Source organism: Suillus paluster (assembly GCF_016628075.1).
Source record: "Suillus paluster strain FC165 chromosome Unknown EDB91scaffold_18, whole genome shotgun sequence".
Taxonomy (NCBI): Eukaryota; Fungi; Basidiomycota; class Agaricomycetes; order Boletales; family Suillaceae; genus Suillus; species Suillus paluster.
In genome coordinates this window covers 419,903-440,082 of record NW_024537578.1, presented here as the reverse complement: position 1 = coordinate 440,082, position 20,180 = coordinate 419,903, and the positions used below count along the sequence as shown (strand labels likewise).

The window sequence follows — 20,180 nt, the reverse complement described above, 5'->3', positions numbered from 1 at the left end:
GAAAAACAACGCACGTGACATACACGTGCCTACACGTTCAAAACACGCCGAACTCAAATCTTGCACCCAATTGCTGTTTTGCCTTGCTCGCGCCTCTCATTTGTTCTGTTGTTCTGATTGTTGTGCTCACTGTGCATCACGATGACCTCGATACCCAAGACACCATCTCGCTATAGATCACGATCAGATGCAAAGACACCGCTCACTCCATCTATCATTTCTGCCTTCAATAGTATCTCCATCTCCCCGCAGAAACGGTCTCATCCTGCTGACCTCTCAAATCCATTCATCACAAAATCGCGAGCCACATCTCCCGTAAAACGTGCAACTGGAGGTGGCATTGCCGTTTCAGACTCATTTCAGCGTCAGGCAGGTGGAGGCGTCATCAGAAAAGGCGGCATCGAGACCCGTTTGGACGTTGTTTCACGCGACTACTTACCCCCTACATCACAGCCTAGACCAGAGCTCAAACGCTCGAGATCAACCCCTGCTACCAGAGAACGCACACAATCCACTAGCGACAACCGTGATCGTTTCATTACCACTCGTGAAGCCGATGACGTTGCTGCTACGCTTGAGCTCATGAGTCTCAATCCTAAAACCGCATCACCCGGACACACTGCTCGCCTTGCGGCCGCTGCAGGTGTCCCTCTTAATCGCCGCGTGCTGGCTTATCACGAGGCGCCTCCAGCTTCCTCTTCAGACTCTACGCTTTCCCAACAACGTGAACTGGCTCGTCCGTTGTACGGACGCCCAGGTGAACTCCCTTCGTCAACCAGCTCTATAACGAACAAGTCCCGCCGTATTCCCACTCAGCCCGAGCGCGTTCTCGATGCTCCAGGCATGGTTGATGATTTTTACCTCAATCTCGTGTCATGGTCTGTCCAGAACATTGTTGCTGTCGCCCTTGCTGAGAGCACGTACGTCTGGCGGGCCGATACGGGGACCGTCTCCCACCTTGGTGAAGCGCCTGAGGGCACATATGTCTCCTCGGTTGACTTCTCGAATGATGGTGCTTACCTCGGTATTGGTCTCGGTACCGGTGAAGTTGAGCTGTGGGACTTAGAAGCCGGACAAAAGCTCCGTACAATGGGTGGACACCAAGGCCAAATCGCTGTGCTCTCTTGGAACGCCCACATACTTAGCTCTGGATGCGGGGATGGAAGCATATGGCACCATGACGTCCGTGTCCCTCGGCACAAGGTTATGGAGTTGCTTGGACACACAGGAGAAGTCTGCGGACTGAAGTGGAGAGCAGATGGCGAACTACTAGCAAGTGGGGGTAACGATAATGTCGTCAATATTTGGGATGGACGTGTAGGCGATGTTACGGAGGGAGCTCGTGGGCAGGCGAAGTGGACGAAGCGGAACCATACCGCAGCCGTAAAGGTAAACTGTAGCCGTTTGATTGTACGAGATTGGTATATCTAACATTGTTTGTAGGCGATTGCTTGGTGCCCCTGGCAATCTTCCCTCCTGGCCAGTGGCGGCGGCACGAACGACGCAACTGTCCATATCTGGAACAGCGGCACCGGTGCCCGTTTGCATTCTCTCAAAACGCCATCCCAAGTCACCTCCATCATCTGGTCACCGCACAAAAAAGAAATCCTCACGACGCATGGATACCCGACGAATGCAATTATGGTACATGCGTACCCATCACTCGAGCGCATCGCAGAGATACGGGACGCACACGACTCGCGGGTACTGTACACGGCGGTAGGGCCTGCGGGCGACGTCGTGTGCACGGGTGCGGGGGATGAGAATTTGAAGTTTTGGAGGATATGGGAGGGCGTGGGCGCCAAGAAGAAGAAAGAGGGGAAGGAGAGGTCGAGTTCGACAACGAGGTCGGGGATCTTGTCGATACGGTGATCTGCAAGTTGTGCTGGCGCATTCTTTACGGAACTTTACCTGCACAAGCTGTTATATGTATGTTGCTCATATGACCCAGAGTAGTGACGAGTTGTGAATGCATGAGCATCTGAGTCAAATAGTGCAGAGTCAATCCTCCGCAAACTGAATCGGCTCTGGATGCAAGAACCTTCAACGCATTATAAAAGGATGTACTAATTATGGTTGTGTTGTAAGTGTACAGCAATAATCTAATTTCAAGTTTTCTCGTGAGTAGATAAGTATTATTCGTTGGTTCTATGATGTAGTATCTTCATCGTATGCCCTTCCGGATGCGGAATATATATGTAAGCACAAAGATCGCAAAGACCTAAAACCAATCAAATGAGTACGTGTGTCGGGTAGCCAAGTTGAAAGGAACGCACATTAAACACGGCGACGCCCACTATAATGCCCAAGTTTCGCCAGTCATCAGAATACTTGATGTTGAAACTGTTGAGCATGAACTGGTCGGTGGTGCGGTACGGGCAGTAGAGGCACTCCGCCGTCGCACCGGGGTCCGTGAGGTAGCCCCCGGCGTAAGATATGAAGGGATCCATGTATGTCGAGCAATTGAGTCCACTGGGAGGATTGATTGGAACTAGTTCTTCTGACGCGCAATTGATCAGTTGTCCGCCAATGGCTGTGGGGAATCTCAGTATAGGTCACAATCTACGGAGGAGAGCGTGGGCTAACCGTGACCCAAGAGGCCCTCGACGAGGTATGTGAATGGGGACACTCTGTACATCCATTGCCACCAACCCAACGCACGGAAAGGCTGCAAAACACCGTTACTTCAGAGGCGTTAGCGACTGGATCGGCATAAATACGCGTTGGACTTACAAGATGGTGACGAATGAAAATAGCATGGTGAACAACAACGATGCGATCACTGCGTTAGGTGCCATAGATGCGATAGCCTCTGCGATGGTAGTGTAATAGATGGGGAACACGATTCCGTACATGATATATGCGTAGCCCGCTCGATCCATGGCGTAACCGACCGCCCAGTACCAACAAACGAAGAAGAGTGACGAGCAAAATATGTTCCAGGGAATCTCGACAAGGATCTGTGATGTAACTAATGAGGTCCAGCTGTACATTCTGCTCGGACGCTCGCGGATCTCGTAGATGGAGCGAATATTGATGTACTTGGATTGGAGTTGCTGCGATAGGGGCACACAGAGAATCAATGCGAGGAAAATTGACTACGCTGAGATGAGCGTATGGCTTGCGAACGAGAGGTAAAGAAACGCACAAAAAGTTTGTTCTGCGTGCCTTGCAAGCTATCCTGGCTGCGGAAGAAAGTGAACCCAATTAACAATCCACCCGCGAGATTGAGAATGATCTTCGCGATGAGGTACGTCGGATCACGCCAGTATGCTTGGAAGTTGCGCTTCGTGAGGGTGACAGCTTGGTGAATCCATGAGGTGGCAAATTCAGTGTGACGCTCCGTCTCCACCAATGGCTGTGCGCGACCATCGGCGTGTATTCGTTCAATCTGCGCTTGAAGTTCAACAGCTTCTGGAGATCGCTTCCAAATGTCATGCCAGTCGACTGAGGTGGTTGCAGTTGCGCCAGCTCCGATGGTATCCAGCATATACTCAGCACTTTGATTCCAATATGAAAAATGATTCAGTGGTGTAACAAAATAACTTACGGATTGGCATCGGCATCACAGTGAGGGGCGCCGTTGCGCTCAAAGTAATCCAGCATAATCGAGGATTTATCGCCGATATCACCAAAGTAAACAGTCTGACCACCCTTGCGAAGAAGCAGCAGTCTATCGAACACCTGGAAGAGCTCGGCAGAGGGTTGGTGAATTCTGGTTGCAGCGATTAAGTTTCGCATTAAAATCCCAGATCTAGCACAACTTACGTGCAGAGAATGGCCTGCCCATTGTTTGCGAGTTCACGAAGGAACGTCATTATTGCCCAGGCAGACTGGGAATCGAGACCGGACGTTGGCTCGTCAAGGAATAAGAGCAGTTTGGGCTTCAAAATTATCAGCAAGCATGAAAAAAAATATGGCCCCCAAAAGAGTTACCTTTGCTGCGAGCTCAACACCAATCGTCGTGCGCTTGCGGTGCTCAACACCCAATGATCCAACAATAGCATCAGCATAATTCTCAAGGCCGCACATGATGAGGCATTTGTCAACACTATCCACAAGCTTCAGCCGTGCGCGCACTGTAAAAACATGGAAACATACTATGATTCGAGTTCCGCAGATGGGACAGACTCAGGTTGTCGCAGACGAGCGGAGAACATAAGAGCCTCGCGAACAGTTGATTGCGGCAAGTGAGTGTCCATTTGTTGACAATAGCCTCTGCAAGGACGATTAAGGAACGAGTGTGATTGATAGCATATTCACTCACGTCTGAGCCTGAAAGTCCGCAGGAAGGGGCTGCCCGTTGACAAACGGTTCTCCAACGACAACTCCGATATCGGTCCGTTGAGCCAGAACATTAAGCAATGTCGTCTATGGTAAGGAGTTGAAAAAAGCTCGGAAAACAAATATACTGACGAACCTTTCCGGCACCCGATTCGCCCATAAGAGCCGTTAATTTGCCAGGTGCGACATACCCGGAGACATCGTCGACCAAGCGCCGTTCTCCCCCAGATACCGGTACGACGTATTGAATGTGCTGCCAGGTAAATACACCATTGGTTTCTGGTTTCTCGAGAAGACCGTGGGGGGCAGTTGCGCCCGCGGTCCCCGTGGCAAAGCTGTCCAAAGGCGCTGGCTGACTGGATTTCTCTTCGTCTTCTGTAGTGTTAATAGCTTCTGGTGCCCATGTTCCTTGCTTGAAGAGAGTCACCGCGGTATCAAACGCGGAACTGGTGTTGTATTCCGTAGCAAAGAGCAACATCACGAAGAAGCCAACGCCGAAGGCACACATGATACCGTAATCCTGGGGGACATGAGACCTTAGCGAGGACGATTGTGATTAGACGGTCAACTTACTCTCCAGAGATTGCTATACGAGTAGCCATATGACAAGTTCATAAACCTGTTGCCATCTACGGTGGTCATACCAGGCAGTGATCCGACAGTCGTGCAAACTTGGTTCGCCAAAGAAATGTTCTCGTATCCTGGACCTTGGGGAACAAGCGTAGTGCAAGTGCCGTTCAAAGTGTGGAACTCATTCGCCATGATGGCCTCGAAGCCGTAACGAAGAGGCTTCATCAGGCGGTTTAGCTCGGATCATGAACAGAGAAAGATGTCCTCACGTTTATATATGTTATCCATCTGAGGCCGCCTGGGATATTTGGACGAGGAATAGTGTAACCGGTGAACAAGGAAACAAAGAGTACAGCGATACCAGCCACGGACAATGCACCAGACACATCCTTAAAACTAGCCGCGATCATCCTAAAGAAAGCCTTCATCGCAGTAGTCATGGTAAAGATGATCAAAAAGAAAATACTGCAGACCAATATTAGTCAACAACGCTTTAACTACAGACCACTGCTAGATGCACTCACAAGAACTGGGGTGCCGTTTTTTGAAGGCCGACCAAGAAGTAAAGAATGACACTGAAAACAGCTAAGACCATGAAACTGATTGGGATGTCTACCACTGTGTGAGCGAAAGCCTCGATGAAAGGGTAGTACATCGCTGCTTTGTGGTGACGCAATACAATAGGTCGCTGGGTAAACAGGGCAGGAATCTCTGCCATTGCAGATAATGCGCCAATAAAGAGAGCGCTACATGAAGTCAGATCGTGCTTTCGCATGGCCGAACAAGACACTCACAAGAACAAAACACCTCCCCGAGAGAAAAAACCCGAAGTTGCATCAGGCAGTTTCAAGAATACCGTGCCCATGATGATGCCTTGGAAGAACTGGGCACTAATTGGTCAAGTGGAGTCAGGGGTCGTCTCGTAAACGTTGTATCACACCGTACCCTAGTTGCACCACCTGCGAGGCGAGGTCACCCTTGATAATTTGCACACGGCGAACCATCACAGCCTTAACTTGCATAGGGATAGATATGGTATACGAGCTGCTCTTGGGTGCATGACGAGAATGTTCCTTGATTGCGCTCAGCCGGTATGCATCTTTGCGGTCAGGCTTGCCAACATGAAGCGCCCGATACTCGTCAATTGCCTGACGATTAAGATGGCCAAGCCGGGACGCCTTGAAATGGGCAGCCATATCCTCCGCCGTTCTGGGCACTATGCCCTCGAACCCTGACCTAATCTTCCGGCCAATTGGGTCGGTAACTGATAATCAGGGACGTGAGAGAGAAATTACGTAGCTGAGCAATAGGACATACCAGTAACGAGGAAATCTGCTGTAGTCTGCCTGTTGTGGGGTTCATAACCCATATCGATAAAATATTGGCGGGCGGCTTTGGCCGGCCCGAAATAGGCCATTCTACCTTCAGCAATGACGCATACCTTGTCGAAGAGTTCGTACAATTGCTCTCCGGCTTGGTAAATGGACACGATAGTTGTCAGATGTGCGATGTCTGTACTCAAACGCAAAGCTTGAACAAACTCGAGTGCTGTAGAGGAATCCAGGCCGCGTGTAGAACTAGATGTGCTGAGTTAACGCCAAAACAGCCTGCCGCAGTAGAAACTCACTTGTCCCATGCGCCAATCATACTTCTGCAAGACACTGCCTCCGCAATAGAAACACGTTTCTTCTCTCCACCCGAAACACCTCGAATCGCAGCATCTCCCACGACGGTTTTCCGAACGTGGTGAAGACCGAAAATTCTCAGGAGAATGTCCAAAAATTCGGCATTAAATTGCTTCCTTGACTGATTGGCAGGACGAGTCTGAGGTGTACGAGTTTTGATGGCAAAAGATAATGTCTCTTCGACCGTCAAGGAAGGGAAGTGAATGTCGTCCTCTGGACAATATATGACATCTCCGCGGTAATGATCCCGGATGTCTTCAAAAGTAAACGAGTCGTACGAAACCTCTCCCTCCACAGCATGGTACTCCCCGCGTTGGTTAGCAAGGGTCTTGAGGAAGGTGCTACATCCTGACCCAGGGTTTCCAAGGACAACTGAAAGAATATAGTTTCATAGAGTACATGCGGTGAGAATCACAAATACTCACGTAGCATTTCGCCAGGTGCAACGACACCTTCGAAGCCTGTCAATATATCTCGCACAGGTGGATGACGAATTGCACTAATTGTGCGCAATAGGGAAGTAGGGCTAAATAAGGACCCCATGGTTGGTTGCAATGATGCTCTCGCACCAATGCCTACCACACGTAGGTCATTGAACACAACACCGAGCTCGCGCCATTTTATTTCTTCCTCATCACAACTTTATTGATTGTCAGTCACAGCAAGGCGTGCACGAAAGGGTCCTGAACTTACCGTTTGAAGATGTCTTTGAGATGTTTCTCGAAGTTGAAATCTTCCTCCGAGACCAAGGTTAAAACGGATTTATGAGGCTCGGGTTCATCAAGGGATGCGATCTCGAGGGTGTCGTGATGGCTCTGTACGAAGGTAGGGTGGAACTCAATATGCGATGGTGCACTTTGATCTTTGGCATGTAATGTGGGTCTGAGTGCTTCAGGGTCATCAGGGTCATCGTGCGGGCCCGGAGGAATCATTGTGAAGCTTGGGATACAGGAGGGAGTGGCTGGTAAGCTTTGAATATATATAGTCCATGGTGGCAAAGAGAAATGATACTACCCGACGTATAAGCATCGAGCCGGACGAACGCGTTACTGACAAGCTCACCTACAGCTGTGGTATATCCCGAAGGCCGATCTCAAGCGGGAAATCATGAATCACTGACCTGTTCCCATGTCTAGATCCTGCGAGATCTTATGAGATTGCAGATGAGATAAGCCACCATTGCCATATTTGGCTCTATGCTCTCACATGCACACGTAAGTCTGATGACACCCTATCCGATGCAATACAGCCAACTTTTGTTGATACCAGACATTCGTCGTGGAAATAGCATCTTAAGTACCGCCGCCATAGAACAATATGTAATACAAATAGGAAAGGAACAGCAACTTGTATATCGAAATGGAACTCGCTCGAGCGGCTGATGCTAACGCATGAGGAAACTAGCGATGCCGTCTATCTTGGACAGCGATTATCAGAGCATCAAGTTGATGTAGATACACCTGAGTCATACTCATGCAGTGGCTTTCCAGTTGTCCAATTGTGACTAGTACAAAATGTGAACATGAGTCTAGCGCAATCACCAAGGGTTCTACGACGAAGCTGCGAGTGCCAGTCTGCAGGACTGATAGGTTCGTTCTTGACATCTCGGAAAGTAACTTGGCGCTCGGAGCCTGGCGTTCTCATGTCGGAATATATTTGCACCGTAATTTGGGCAGTATGTGGGATCGTAAAACCATTACCCCTGGCTGCGACTTGCGTAACAGGTCTTGCTGCGATAGCTAGCCGTCGACGTCGCATGTGAAATAAGCCAGATTGTGCTTCTTGCGATACTTAGCGGACGGGTATTGCCTAGAGGAACCGACCTTGTGATCTCGGATACATGTGGTGTAATGCGTTTACCGTACGAGTATTTCTGGTGCCTAGTGAGGAACATTGGAAGGACAAGTGCGTTCGTTTTGCAATGTTTGACTTACAGTGCACTGTCCGTAATGTCGTCCAGAAACGTCGGATCCTGGCGAGCAACTTGAATAATACAGCTCTTCATGGCGAAGACGCTCGTTCCTTCTCTGCCTGCAGTATGATAACGCCATTCCTTCGCGGAGGGTACTTGCCGAACCAAAAAGACGGTCTGTCAACCCTTGCAAAGGAACAGCGATCTGTCGAACGCCTAGAAGAATTCCGCTAAAGGTTGATGGGTGCTGGCACAGCTGATAAGCAGTGGGAAACACGGAGAAATAACACTCACAACCCATGACATTATCAATGGGGCACTCCTTGACTTCATAATGCAGGTATCGCGATGAAGAGATCTTTGACTGTAGTGTTCTCCTCGAAATTGTCGAAAGTTGAGTGTTCAGTTGCATTTGGAATGTAATTTTGCATCCGCCTTCTCCTCCCGAGGCCTCCGTCATAGCACAAGAGCCCCCCTGTTTAAGAGAACGCCAGTGCTGTCGAAAGCAGACGAGTTATTCATTCTTGTTGCAACCAGGAGAAGCACCACCAGTAACCCAAGGCGCGGAACGCGGGGTAGCATCACGACCTATCCTCCAAAAATGGACATACATACCAAATATCGAACATCAACACAGTGATGAGCTATCGGGCTAGCGATCTTTTCAATGGACATTCTCAGCCAGGATCGACCCTGAGAGACAAGGCCTGAGTAAATTTGCAGTCAATGATATGGAACTCGTTCACAACAAGTGCATCGAATGCCCACTAGAAAGGCCAAGGTAGCAAGAAGTACCTCACGAGGGATGAACCACGTCCAATAACAATAACATGAAAACACTCTTTGGGGCTGCGGGTGGATAAACTCAGACCCACCTAGAATAGCCTATAGAGATGTCAAGAGAATGAAGGCACCGGCAACAGCTGGGTGTGGCGCTATGACGGGTTTTAAAGTTGACAGCAAGAGCTCCGAGGGTTTGAAAGACTTACAAAGACGGAGCGGTGCTACGGCAGAACGGTGCGAGCCAGCCAGATAGAACCATGAAATCGGAATATTAGAGGATGCGCGAGGCTCGGGGTAAAGGGGCAATGCAACACAGCGGTCTGATAGCGAAGCGGATTGGACACTGGAAGTACAGGGATGAACTTTTCTTCAGATGGTAGTCCTCAGGCCAACTGATAACACTAGTACTGAACAAGGCCTCACCAGTATCAAAATATACTTACAAGAACAGAACAACGCCACGGGAGAAATATGCCGAAACCCATCATTACCGTTTGCAATCAGAAGATCCGGAAACTGAGAGATATCGGATTAAATGTGAGACAAAGGCCGATCGTACTCACAATACCAATGATGACTTGCAGGCGGCAGCACTTCATGACCGCTTTGACTCGTGTACGCAGGGAGCGAGTTGATGATCGTTGGCACGGAAATTCAGCGCTCAGCAGCCACGCTGGACTGGTACGCCTGCTTTGATTGATTGTTGCAATGCATTGCTCGGGTTCTCTTCTGATGACCAAGGTCAGATGAAATCGCCAACAAGGTCCTCTGATGCCCACGCACGAAATTGTTATATCTCAGGCGGATATTTGCTCTAATCTCCCCCTAGGCAGACATGCGGCCCTACAGGGGCCAATGCATCCTGTTCAAGAACGACCTGAAAGAAATGTTGGCAACACACAGTACCCTGATTATTTCCCCAAAGATCACTACAACAGATGCAACGCAAGAGAGAATGCGAAAAGAAAAGATTAGAGCCCAAGAGTAACCTTGTGGGAATTAAAGGCTAGTAAAATTGTACTAGTAGATGAAAACACACGCGACTTGGGATTACACACCAATATGAATGAACACTATTCTCTGCTCGAGCCAAGCTCGAGTGGCACTTTCTTCTTTACAGCGTACGTAGCCTTGTTGAGTGCTGAGGCAGCCTTCGTGCAGTCAATGACCGCATCTTTGAACATATTGTCATAGAAAATTCGACAACATGTTTTGCGACATCGTCGTCGACTACCCATAGTGCCAATGACGCTTTGAATCCCGAAAACTGCATACCAGCTGCGAGGTCGATGGCATCGTCGGGCGTTTGTTCATCCCCGACAGCAATATGACACGCTGACAACACAACAAATTCGGCTTTCAGAGCGTTGTTCTTCATAGTGTCAAGCAGTGTCAGGCGTCTCTCTCATGGCGAAACGTGAATTGTAAGGCTGCTCGTGGTCCTGCATGCCATGACAAGCGAGGTGCACCCAGGTGTTGCGTTGTAAAACTTCGAATGCACCTGCTTGTGTGGCTCCTTCTCCAGAAATAACTTGACCTTCGGGGGAACGAGTTCCCGAACAAGGTCAAGCTCGCTGTCGACAGTTGCGGGTGCCTTCCCCTGCCCTGCGCCTGGTTGACCTTATCAAATTGCCACGAAGGATGGAGTTACATGGGTCTTCATTGTCCGGCGAGCTCTGACCAGAGCCGAGAGTGTCAGCGTGTAAGAGCAGATATAGATATCCCCCAGGCGTAGTTCCTGCCCGGAGCCATCTGCGTTCGATCGAAAGGAATGGTAGGGATGGGAGTAAAAGCTGCGGTCGGATACAACCAGATTCGAGAGCGGCACGGCACTCTCGGATCACGCTCTAGCACATTGACAATGGGCAGTATGATCTCGTCCCTTGGGCCCATGATAGAGGTGTTCCATACCGCCTTTGTGAAGTCGTCCTTGAGCATCTCAAGAAGTGGATGGCCCAGAGGATAAAGCTCGAGTACGATTCATCGATGGTGAATCCCTTCATCGGATGCGTCACCTTCAGTATCGTCGCATTCGTGGGTCACATAATCTGCGCCATCTACCGCAATACTATGAAGATACATGCCCTCGGGACAACGAGGCAATAGCTCGTAGCAGAGTCGGGCAGAGTCGGGCAGATTCTCGAAGGTTGCAGCGACGCTTCAGCGAAATGATAGAGAGAGAACACGTGATCAGGGTGAGGGTGTCACGAAATCGAGAGATGAAGTTAGTGTATCGTGTCCCTTCTACTATAGCCTATAATGTCAACTCACGCGAGACTGGTAAGAGCGGCAGCACAGCCAAGAGGGCCAACCGGACACAGGTCCAGAACCACCTGGTATAGCTGCGTGTGGCCTGCATTGCGCTGAGTAATGTCACAGTCAACGACAGGCTACAGCTTGCAGTCTTTTAGCAAAAATTGTCAGTGCGGGGCTAGTGCTGCTTACATGAAGCAGTGCACCGTCCTCATTTCTGCAAGTATGCACAAAAGCGACCTTCAGCGTGACGGACTCAAGGGTGGACACCACGGATAGGTGGGAAGGACAGCTCTATGACAAGTCAGCAGAAGTACACGAATGGGAAGCAGATCATTCACCAAAATATTCGTCTCTATTGTCGAGCACTAGTTCATCCCATGGCATTTCAAGTTTACTAATGAGTTCTTCATTGCCTAACATTCAGCCGAGCTCAAAGGATGCCCTGATCACCAGCAATAATGAAGGTGACGAATCTGGTGATCTGCAAACCAAAGATCAGTCATCCAACCACGTCTGCAAGTCTTTATAGAATGCTTTACTGGGTCACGGTATCGCCCCACGTTAGATTGCTTTCGGATGATAGAACTCGGACATTTGATTTCCAGCGGTCGAGATTGATGGATACGTAAATGCCTCGGGGCATGCGGGGTGAGGCTTGGAGAAGCCCTTTAAGCGTGAAGATCACGAAAGGATTTGTGGAGTTGCCGACCTGCAAGTCTGATGGGACAGCCCTGCAAGCTACCGCTCATGATGACGCAATGAAGCAGGGACAAGGGACACGGAGGATCAAGGGGCTGAGTGGTGGGCAGAATGAGCGGTAGATCAGGTGAGAGGGTGAGGAGAAATGCGTGGCACAATAGAAGGAAGATAACTGTTCATTCAGAATCAGATGAGGGTTCTGAACGTTCAGGGCATGCTGCACGTGTAGTTCTATGTCGTTGACGGCCGGTCGGCACGATAGACGCCAGTCTTCATTCCACTGAGCGCTGAGACCAAAAGACGACAGACGACCGTAATTAGGAGAAGCCTCTGCTAAAGAAATGGGTGATCAGCTCTGTGTAGTTATCAGCGAAGGCAGTAGCAGTGATGTCGAACATGCGACAGAAAGACCTCTGCAGCTAAGCGGCAACGTTAACGAGTGACATGACGACCACTGTTACTTCAAGTTGAAGCCAGGGCCGAGTATTTTGTCGCACCAATCGACCACGTTCGAGGACCAACACGTTTTCCGCGATGGGTAGTACAGGGCGTCGCGGGACAGGTATCACGCCGGCAACAGACATCGCAAGTTGGTAACAACCTAGTGAATGATCCAGCTTAGTCCCCCGCAGTCAGACCTTGAAGCTTGAAGAAGGAAGACATTCGTTGATCCAGTCAGGCTGACACCACACGTCCTGGCACTGCAGCTAGTCTTCCGTAATACATAGTCAGACCATATAAGTAGAAATAATGGATTATGGCATGCACGTCCTCGAAACTCAAAACTCAAAACGTATACAATTTCCATTCCATACACCAAAATCCATGCCATCCAAAGTATACGTATGTATATCCAACTTGAAAATCCATCCAGTATCAATAATGCAATATGTTCAGAAAGCTTCCAATGATTGAAAAAAGAAAAAAAAGAAAGAAAGGAAAGAAAAACGGCATAAGGTATGTATCCATGTATGATGTATGTGACAGCGGCACTCTATAGCTATCTGGCGGTACTATGGTTTGGGGATGGCGCGATGAGGGAAAGGGGTGGCGTTGGGAAGGGTATGGGTAGGGGAGTGGCGTGATGGTGGCGGCGGCAGATATATTTGATGCCAAGATGAAATGCAAGGGGGTGCGGCGGCCTGTGCCACATATGTAGATGAAATGCAAAGGAACACGAGATGAAAGCGCGATAAATCCAAATCCAAATCCGTTCCACGATGAAAGAGAAATAATTCACCAAGCCATGAACCAGGCCCATGGTGAAGATGAATCGCAAGCGCCAGGCCACAACTAGAAAATGAAAAAAGGCTCCAGGTCCCTAGACAGAAAAAAAGTATATCATCCGCATGGTGAAATGAATCCGCAGTAAGTCGATATGTTTGTGATGCTCCGATGTGTAGTGGGGTGGTTGGTTTCGAGGGAAGTGTGTGGTCGATAGAGGTGTGCGTGCGTAGGAGACTCGGACGCCCACGGGACAGTAGGAAGATGTTCCCCAGAGCAGCGTAGAAAAGTCTCAGGCACCGAGGAAAGCCGTCCCACTCAACATCCGACCATGTCTTGGATCTTAATCTGTACAAAATTGATGCACACGGCCTCCCCGTTGAATCAACAGCCCCTGATCCTGATCATCATGAAGCCTGATGGTTGCACCCATCATCACAGCACAACACAGCTCCCTTGCACCCCTAAAAAAACGCAGCATCAACACCACGCCCCATATCCCCCAAAAAAGAACAAACACACTCACCACACCCCTTCCCCTTCCCCCAACACCACACCACACCAAATCCCCACCCCAACTCACAACGCAACACCAACCCCACTAGGCCTAACAACACTGGGCACCCTCATCCTACTCCCCCCAATCCCCCCAGGACCAGAAGACGACCTATAAACCATCCCCGTACCCGTCCTCGACTTTGGTCTTTCGCTGGGCATCACGAGCGCTTGTGTTACTGAGATGGAAATGGGGGACTGTGGCTGTGAGGGCGACTGAGGATGTATTTGTGTGTGGGGTGGTGATTGGGAGTGCGATTGCGTGCGTTTAAGCTGATCATGCACGTTCCGGTTATACATCAACACTCCCCCTGTACGTGGAGGCTGTTCGCCTGGTTGGAGGAGTTTGAGTGGGCGTGTGAGGGGGAGAGTGAGGGGGTGGGCGCTTTGGGTGGGGGATGAGAAGTTGCGGGTTATGAAAGGTACAGAGGATACCCGCCCATTCCCGATTCGTGTGACCGGTTTGCGCTGTGAGACTGGATATGGATGGATTGGGCGTGGACAGAGAGCTGTTGGATGCAGATGGGTAGGGGTGGGTTTGCGTGTTTATTGAGGGTCGGGGTGTGCCTATTGATGGTCGGGGCGTGCTTAGGGATGGTCGGGGGACACCACCTAACGATAGGGATGGCCGGGGAGTGCCGTTGAGCGATGGTCGTGGGACGCCACCCAAGGAAGGTCTCGGAACACCACTTAATGAAGGCTTTGGAACACCCCCCAAGGAAGGTCTCGGGACACCACCCAACGAGGGCCGTCCAATACCCAAACCCTCACCAGCTCCATTCAAGCCCGCAGAACTCAACTCAACAGACCCAATACTCGACGCGCTCGAATAGGTACGTAGGCGCTTGAGCGAAGGGGGGTACTTTTGGGGTGTGAGCGGGAGAGGAGGGAGGGATTTGTCGACATTGCATAGGCTTGGAGTTGGGGAGCGGCTTGGGATCGAGGGGTTGGGGATGTAAGAACCCGTGTTTGAGATGGAGGAAGAACCTAAGAGCGGGTTTGGAACAGCCGAAAACGCTACAGGGCTCTGAGGCGTCGCAGGAAAGGGAAGCGACAAGGAGGACGTAGAAGCAGTGCTCGAACTATTCCCATTCCCAATACCCGGCCCAATTCCGCTCGAGCTCGACCCAGCACTATCACGAAACTCAGCCCGGGTGGGCGTCACCCCGTCACCATCTTCGAAAGAACACCTGACTTCGTCTTTTGGTTTACTCGTGCGTGTTTTTGGCGTTCGTCCAGTTGGGAGGCGCGTTTCTGTTTCCGCCGAGTGGTAGACTTTTGCTTCCGCTTGCGGCGCGGCCGGCGATGCGTCTGGACTCGCTGGCTCGTGCGACGCGTCCAAACTCGTCCACGTCGTCCACCTCTACTTCCTCGCGAAGGATAGAGTGGGAGATGCTCCGCGAGAGCGGATGTGGCGAGCGGAGGGAGGAGTGGGAGTGGGAGGTGGATATGGAGGTGGCTGATGAACGTCGGGAGAGGTTGAGGGCTGAGAGGCGGCGGGTGAGTGGGGAGGGAGCGTCTTCGTCTTCGCTGTGGAAGAGGTTAGTATGAGGCGAGAATGCGCGAGAGTTGTGAATGAGAACTTGGGGCGTGACCCGATGGAGGCACGAGCGGTGACTTGAGAGAAGATGTGCTAATACGGGCATCAAGAACCGCCCAGTGACAGGGAAGGTCGCCACTCCCAAAGCAAACCGCCGCTCTTTGCACAACGGAAGCGAAATCACAGATAGAAGCGAACAGACAGATGGGATAAAAGCGCGACATGGGAGAGGAAGAAAATCACACTCCTGGTGCCCACTCCCGGCTTTCCCGGAGCTCTCAAGTCATGCTATAAAACCAAGCCGACGCAAGAACAAAGGACTCACCTATCACTCCAACCCAAACCCGTGGTAAGGCCAATACCTCCTCTCAACAACCTGCCATCACGATGCCTCACGCGCCTGCTGGGGGTGTCCCGCGAATCTTTGGGGTGCTTGCTCCCTGTTGAGCTGTTGGTGACCAAAGAGGCGTCCGACTGGTTCGAGAAAGCGCTAAAGTTGGACTGGAGGGAAGTTTGGGAGAAATTTGACGCGATGGAGAGACGACTTGGGTCTGGAGGTGATGTTGGGAGGAGCTTGGAATGCGGGGAAAGGAGGCCGTGTCGGAGCATGAGGTGCCTGGATAGAGAGTCAGTGGAGATGCACGTCATGGCCATTACGAAAGGAAGAAAAGCCCCGGATTTGGAAGCGAAGAAGAGTGGAAAGCACTGGAACAAAAAGACAAAAAGACTCACGGCAGGGGGGTATGAAGATCAATACTTGAATCAGAGTCATGACCATCTTCATGCTCTACTTCAACCTCCAACTCACGAGGGTCTTTGGAAGGTTTAGATAGGAAGGGTTTTGAGGACCCTGATGATCTATTCCCATTAAGGCTACCGGCCCTGGAACGTGACTGTTCGTTTGTCAAGTTGGAAACGCGGGAGCGGGGCTGGCTGGAGACGCGTGGACGAGGACGAGAGCGTGGACGTGATGTTGCCTGGATTATAGCTGATACGTCTGGGCTGACTGAGCGGTCCAACTCTGAGGGAAAGGCGAGTTCTGAAGTGCGACTGGATTTGCGAAGATGTTTATTTTGAGGAGGGGGGAATGAAGGAGGGGAAGGGAATGAGAAGATTGGGTCTTCTGCGTCACGGTCAGATTTTAGCGCGTCTAGGTCGATGCAAGCTAAACTGTCGTCGAGTGGAGGGAAAGAAGGCTTGAGGACATCTGGAATATCGCGTATGGAGCTCAAGAGAGGCGGGGAGTATATTTGGTACGTCATAAGGACCTTCCTCTGATATTGTATTTGCAAAGTCATAGGAATGGTTCCTTGTGGCGCTATGAAAGGAACGCAGACTGGAGAGACTTCCGTTTCTAGTGCGAGTTCTGATAGGAGATTGCGGATCTGAACTTGAAGAAGAGATGGAAAGTTTTGAGGAAGGTCTTCGGGTAACAAGGAGTAGTGTGTCGCATTCATTGAGTGGTGATGGACCAGGGTACGGGTGGAAGTGGTGCAGAAGGTGGTAGAGAAGGTGGTGGATTTATAGAAGATGGAGAGACAGCGGGTGAAGGTGGGATATGAGAAGGTGGTACGGGGAACGCTTCGAGTAGAAAAGGAACGGGTGCATGTTTACTTATTAAACGAACCGGTGCTTGTTCATTCGATACCGTCGTCGTTGTCGCCGTCGTCGTGACCGTCGTTGTCGCCATCCTAGTGGTTGAGGTCGAGAGACCTGAAAGCGAGTTACTTGCTGAACTGAAAGGAAATTCACTAAAGAACTTTCTCACGATCAAGTATTCTTTAATTAGACTACTCAACTCTATTATACCTACTCCTGAAAAGGCTTGTCTCTCTATAAACCTTTTACCCACCGCTCAACACCCCACTGTCCCCGTTCATTACCTTGATCTCCACCGTGTCCCCTCCTCCTCATTCTTCTATATCCGCCATCCCGTACCTCCATTCTTATCGGTCCAATATCGGTTCATCCTTTTGTTTTCTCGCACTGCGCGGCCTGCGCCTCAATTCTACAACGCCCCACATCCATACTCCCCCCCGTTCCTGGTCTCCCAGGTACTACCGGGTCGCCTTGCCCTTACCGCGGAACCTTATTCATCTCGTAACAATATCCACCGCCTGTACAGTGACGCAAACGACAGTGAACATAACGTTCACGCTGGACCCAGCTCGAGAGTTGACTACTTGATATTAAATGTTCAACCCACTTTCATATCCACCTCAGTACCATTATTTCCCTAAATAGATTTCATCGAATACTGACATGATCCACTCTACATACGACTTCAGCTTATCGTATTCACACTCCTTACACCACCAAATCTACCCATATCCAACAAGCGTCAAGTTTTCACATCTTTTTTTTTTTAAAGTTCCAAACATATGATTGTCAGAAATCATATTGGCCCGGTTGTTCGACCCTCTTTTTCAATGTACTCTCACGTTTCGCGTCATTGTCATGTAACATGTCTATGACGACACTCAGGATTCAGGAATGACGCTCTCTATCAGGTCCACCGCTATCATTCGCAGGGTGCATCTCTTGGCCTTCTCATCAACAGCCGGCCCCTTCTTCGCTCCATATTTTATCCATTCAATCGGCATGACATACGCTTACTTAACCACTCTCTCTACTACGCCCTTTGTATGTTCGACTATCATACGAAGCGCAAGAGCAACATAAACACCGTGTGACCAACAACACAGACCCTGTCCTTGGCGTGAAGATCCATTCTCATCGGTATTCTCCCAGTGATCTAGGCTATCCATCCGAAACGACGCTCCCGTGCACAATATCATGATTTATTTATGCTATTCACGAGGAACCGAACACCGCATTTCGAAATCCTGCACGAAGACGTAAGCGACTTGATGCATAAGTGGACATCACGCGGACTCGGACTCGGATGCGAGGGGAATCCCCGGGCCAACAGGAGCTAGCCGCTCTATCCATGCCTACCATCAGGACTCCAGCTACTCGCTAGGACCTCCGGCACTCACGGAAGACTCGCTTAATGTTGCAGGAGCATCGTGTCCGTGTTCTATGTTCCGTTGTCAAAAATGCAGATCACCCGTTTCTCGGCATGACCGACACTCACCGGTACTATCTATGTAGTACTATACTCTCGCGGTCATGCACTGGCAGTCCGAACCAACGCTCTCCTAGGACCTGCAAAACACCTCTAATGATAAGTCATGTTATTCCGAACACGCCGAAAAATGAAAAATCCTTTCTAAAGTCGAATCCACTGTATGTAGTGGCCATGATATCTTCCATATGCGAGGGGGATCCCCAAGTTAAACTTCTGTGTAAGGCGGGTGGCGGCGGCTCCATGTATGTATCCGTCGAGGACAGATTACCATGGTGGACTCCCTACGACCAGGACTCCAGCCACTAGTACTGCACCAGGAGCTCCGGCACTCACGGAAGACCATCCAGTACCACGTAGCACTTACTCTCGCGGTGATGCACCGAAAAGTCCGAGCCAAACGCTCTCCTGGACCTGCAAGATAAGTTATCCCCGAACACGGCTAACATTCCTTCCGAAGATCGAATCCATCATACATGAAGCCTTACCGTAAACCATTCCGTGACACCCGAGTTCGCTCTTCGCTATCCCTGGGCCTGATATGATCCGTGGGTCGAATTCGAGGCGATAAGGGGCTTCATTTCCGTAACGAGGTGATGCGATGTGATGATGCGTTCTGATGCGTTCTGATACTTACTTCCATCGATGCAACTCGCTTCTTGGATTGGATCTTGGGACTGGCGCTGGGGATGTACTGGGCCTGCGTACTTGCTTGTTAAGAGCAGCTTCTTTGGAAGAAGGCGCGTGGTTTGACAGAGAAGAGAATTTTGGTGTCGGATCGATGGCTAGACACTGATTTGATTGGTTCTGAAGTGATAGCTGCGAGGAAGATCGTTTTTGTGCTTGGCAGCTTGCCGGTCGAAGTGTTCATGGGATTGCGGTTGTAACGATTGCATATCCTCTACGCACCGATCACGCTTCAAAACGAAGACGACGTGCCTCCGTTACTCTTCGCATCCGAGTCACGCGGATACATTCTTTTATATCCCGTTGTACTTCATTCTCTTATCATACCTTGTGCTCCGTTTTCACGAGCCCCTTGCCTTCACCGAGTATTTTCACTTGGACCACATGCTCTCCTGCTCATTATGGCCTAGTAAGCCATTCGAAAATATATACAGCTCATGTACACTCATATCGATAGCAGAATCCCAGACGTGATTCCCCGCTCCAAACACGACCGAAAAGCCTCGCAGAAAGTCCTCGTCTTATACGTTTTCCTACTCGTCTCGATTACCTTTGTGCTCGTCTCCTATCTACTTCGTTTCGTTACAATTCCCCTTCGAACCCATTACAAGCCTTACACGATTGTCCGCGCTCGCTTGGCCATCGACTATGGGATCCAGGATTCAGGACCCGTCCGTGTGTTATCGCTGGATGATCTTGCGAAGTAGCGCACAACTTGATGAGGGTACGCACCCGCACAAGTGAACGAGCATCGAAACTTTGCAGTGCCTTCAAAGTTCGGATCACCCGTAACGCGTGTGTGTTTGAATAATACCAATGCCAATGCATTTAGTAAGCGGGTACGAGCTGCAGGTACGAGAGCGAACGAATCGACCCATTGCATGGCGGTGGGGGCGC

The 20,180-nt window shown here is 50.3% G+C and overlaps 4 protein-coding genes across 4 annotated transcripts; 1 reads left to right on the top strand and 3 right to left on the bottom strand.

The window, feature by feature from the left end:
- On the top strand, window positions 1-1,998 carry EDB91DRAFT_1335782 (WD40-repeat-containing domain protein). The gene is made up of 2 exons (XM_041325512.1): window positions 1-1,389; window positions 1,444-1,998. Exons 1-2 carry the CDS (start codon window positions 142-144, stop codon window positions 1,870-1,872), a joined length of 1,677 nt encoding a protein of 558 aa, XP_041178571.1. The 5' UTR covers window positions 1-141; the 3' UTR covers window positions 1,873-1,998.
- On the bottom strand, window positions 1,999-7,583 carry EDB91DRAFT_1125435 (ABC-2 type transporter-domain-containing protein). Its single transcript, XM_041318396.1, has 20 exons — window positions 7,233-7,583; window positions 6,965-7,179; window positions 6,482-6,911; window positions 6,172-6,431; window positions 5,800-6,118; window positions 5,649-5,744; window positions 5,379-5,600; window positions 5,124-5,319; window positions 4,858-5,073; window positions 4,421-4,804; window positions 4,268-4,371; window positions 4,102-4,218; window positions 3,937-4,051; window positions 3,769-3,884; window positions 3,551-3,715; window positions 3,149-3,500; window positions 2,734-3,098; window positions 2,587-2,684; window positions 2,277-2,533; window positions 1,999-2,221 (listed from the first exon to the last, which is right to left on the bottom strand). The coding sequence occupies exons 1-20, from the start codon at window positions 7,469-7,471 to the stop codon at window positions 2,165-2,167; spliced, it is 4,323 nt and encodes a 1,440-aa protein (XP_041178570.1). The 5' UTR covers window positions 7,472-7,583; the 3' UTR covers window positions 1,999-2,164.
- Window positions 7,584-10,616: 3,033 nt separating this feature from the next.
- On the bottom strand, window positions 10,617-11,172 carry EDB91DRAFT_1247178 (uncharacterized protein; the record flags this gene model as incomplete). The annotated part of the gene is made up of 4 exons (XM_041322781.1): window positions 10,617-10,676; window positions 10,736-10,845; window positions 10,886-11,081; window positions 11,146-11,172. 4 exons carry the CDS (start codon window positions 11,170-11,172, stop codon window positions 10,617-10,619), a joined length of 393 nt encoding a protein of 130 aa, XP_041178569.1.
- Window positions 11,173-18,393: 7,221 nt separating this feature from the next.
- Window positions 18,394-20,166, bottom strand: EDB91DRAFT_1081067 (uncharacterized protein; the record flags this gene model as incomplete). The annotated part of the gene is made up of 7 exons (XM_041315338.1): window positions 18,394-18,462; window positions 18,508-18,548; window positions 18,933-19,010; window positions 19,085-19,171; window positions 19,234-19,381; window positions 19,611-19,675; window positions 20,016-20,166. 7 exons carry the CDS (start codon window positions 20,164-20,166, stop codon window positions 18,394-18,396), a joined length of 639 nt encoding a protein of 212 aa, XP_041178568.1.
- Window positions 20,167-20,180: the final 14 nt, after the last annotated feature.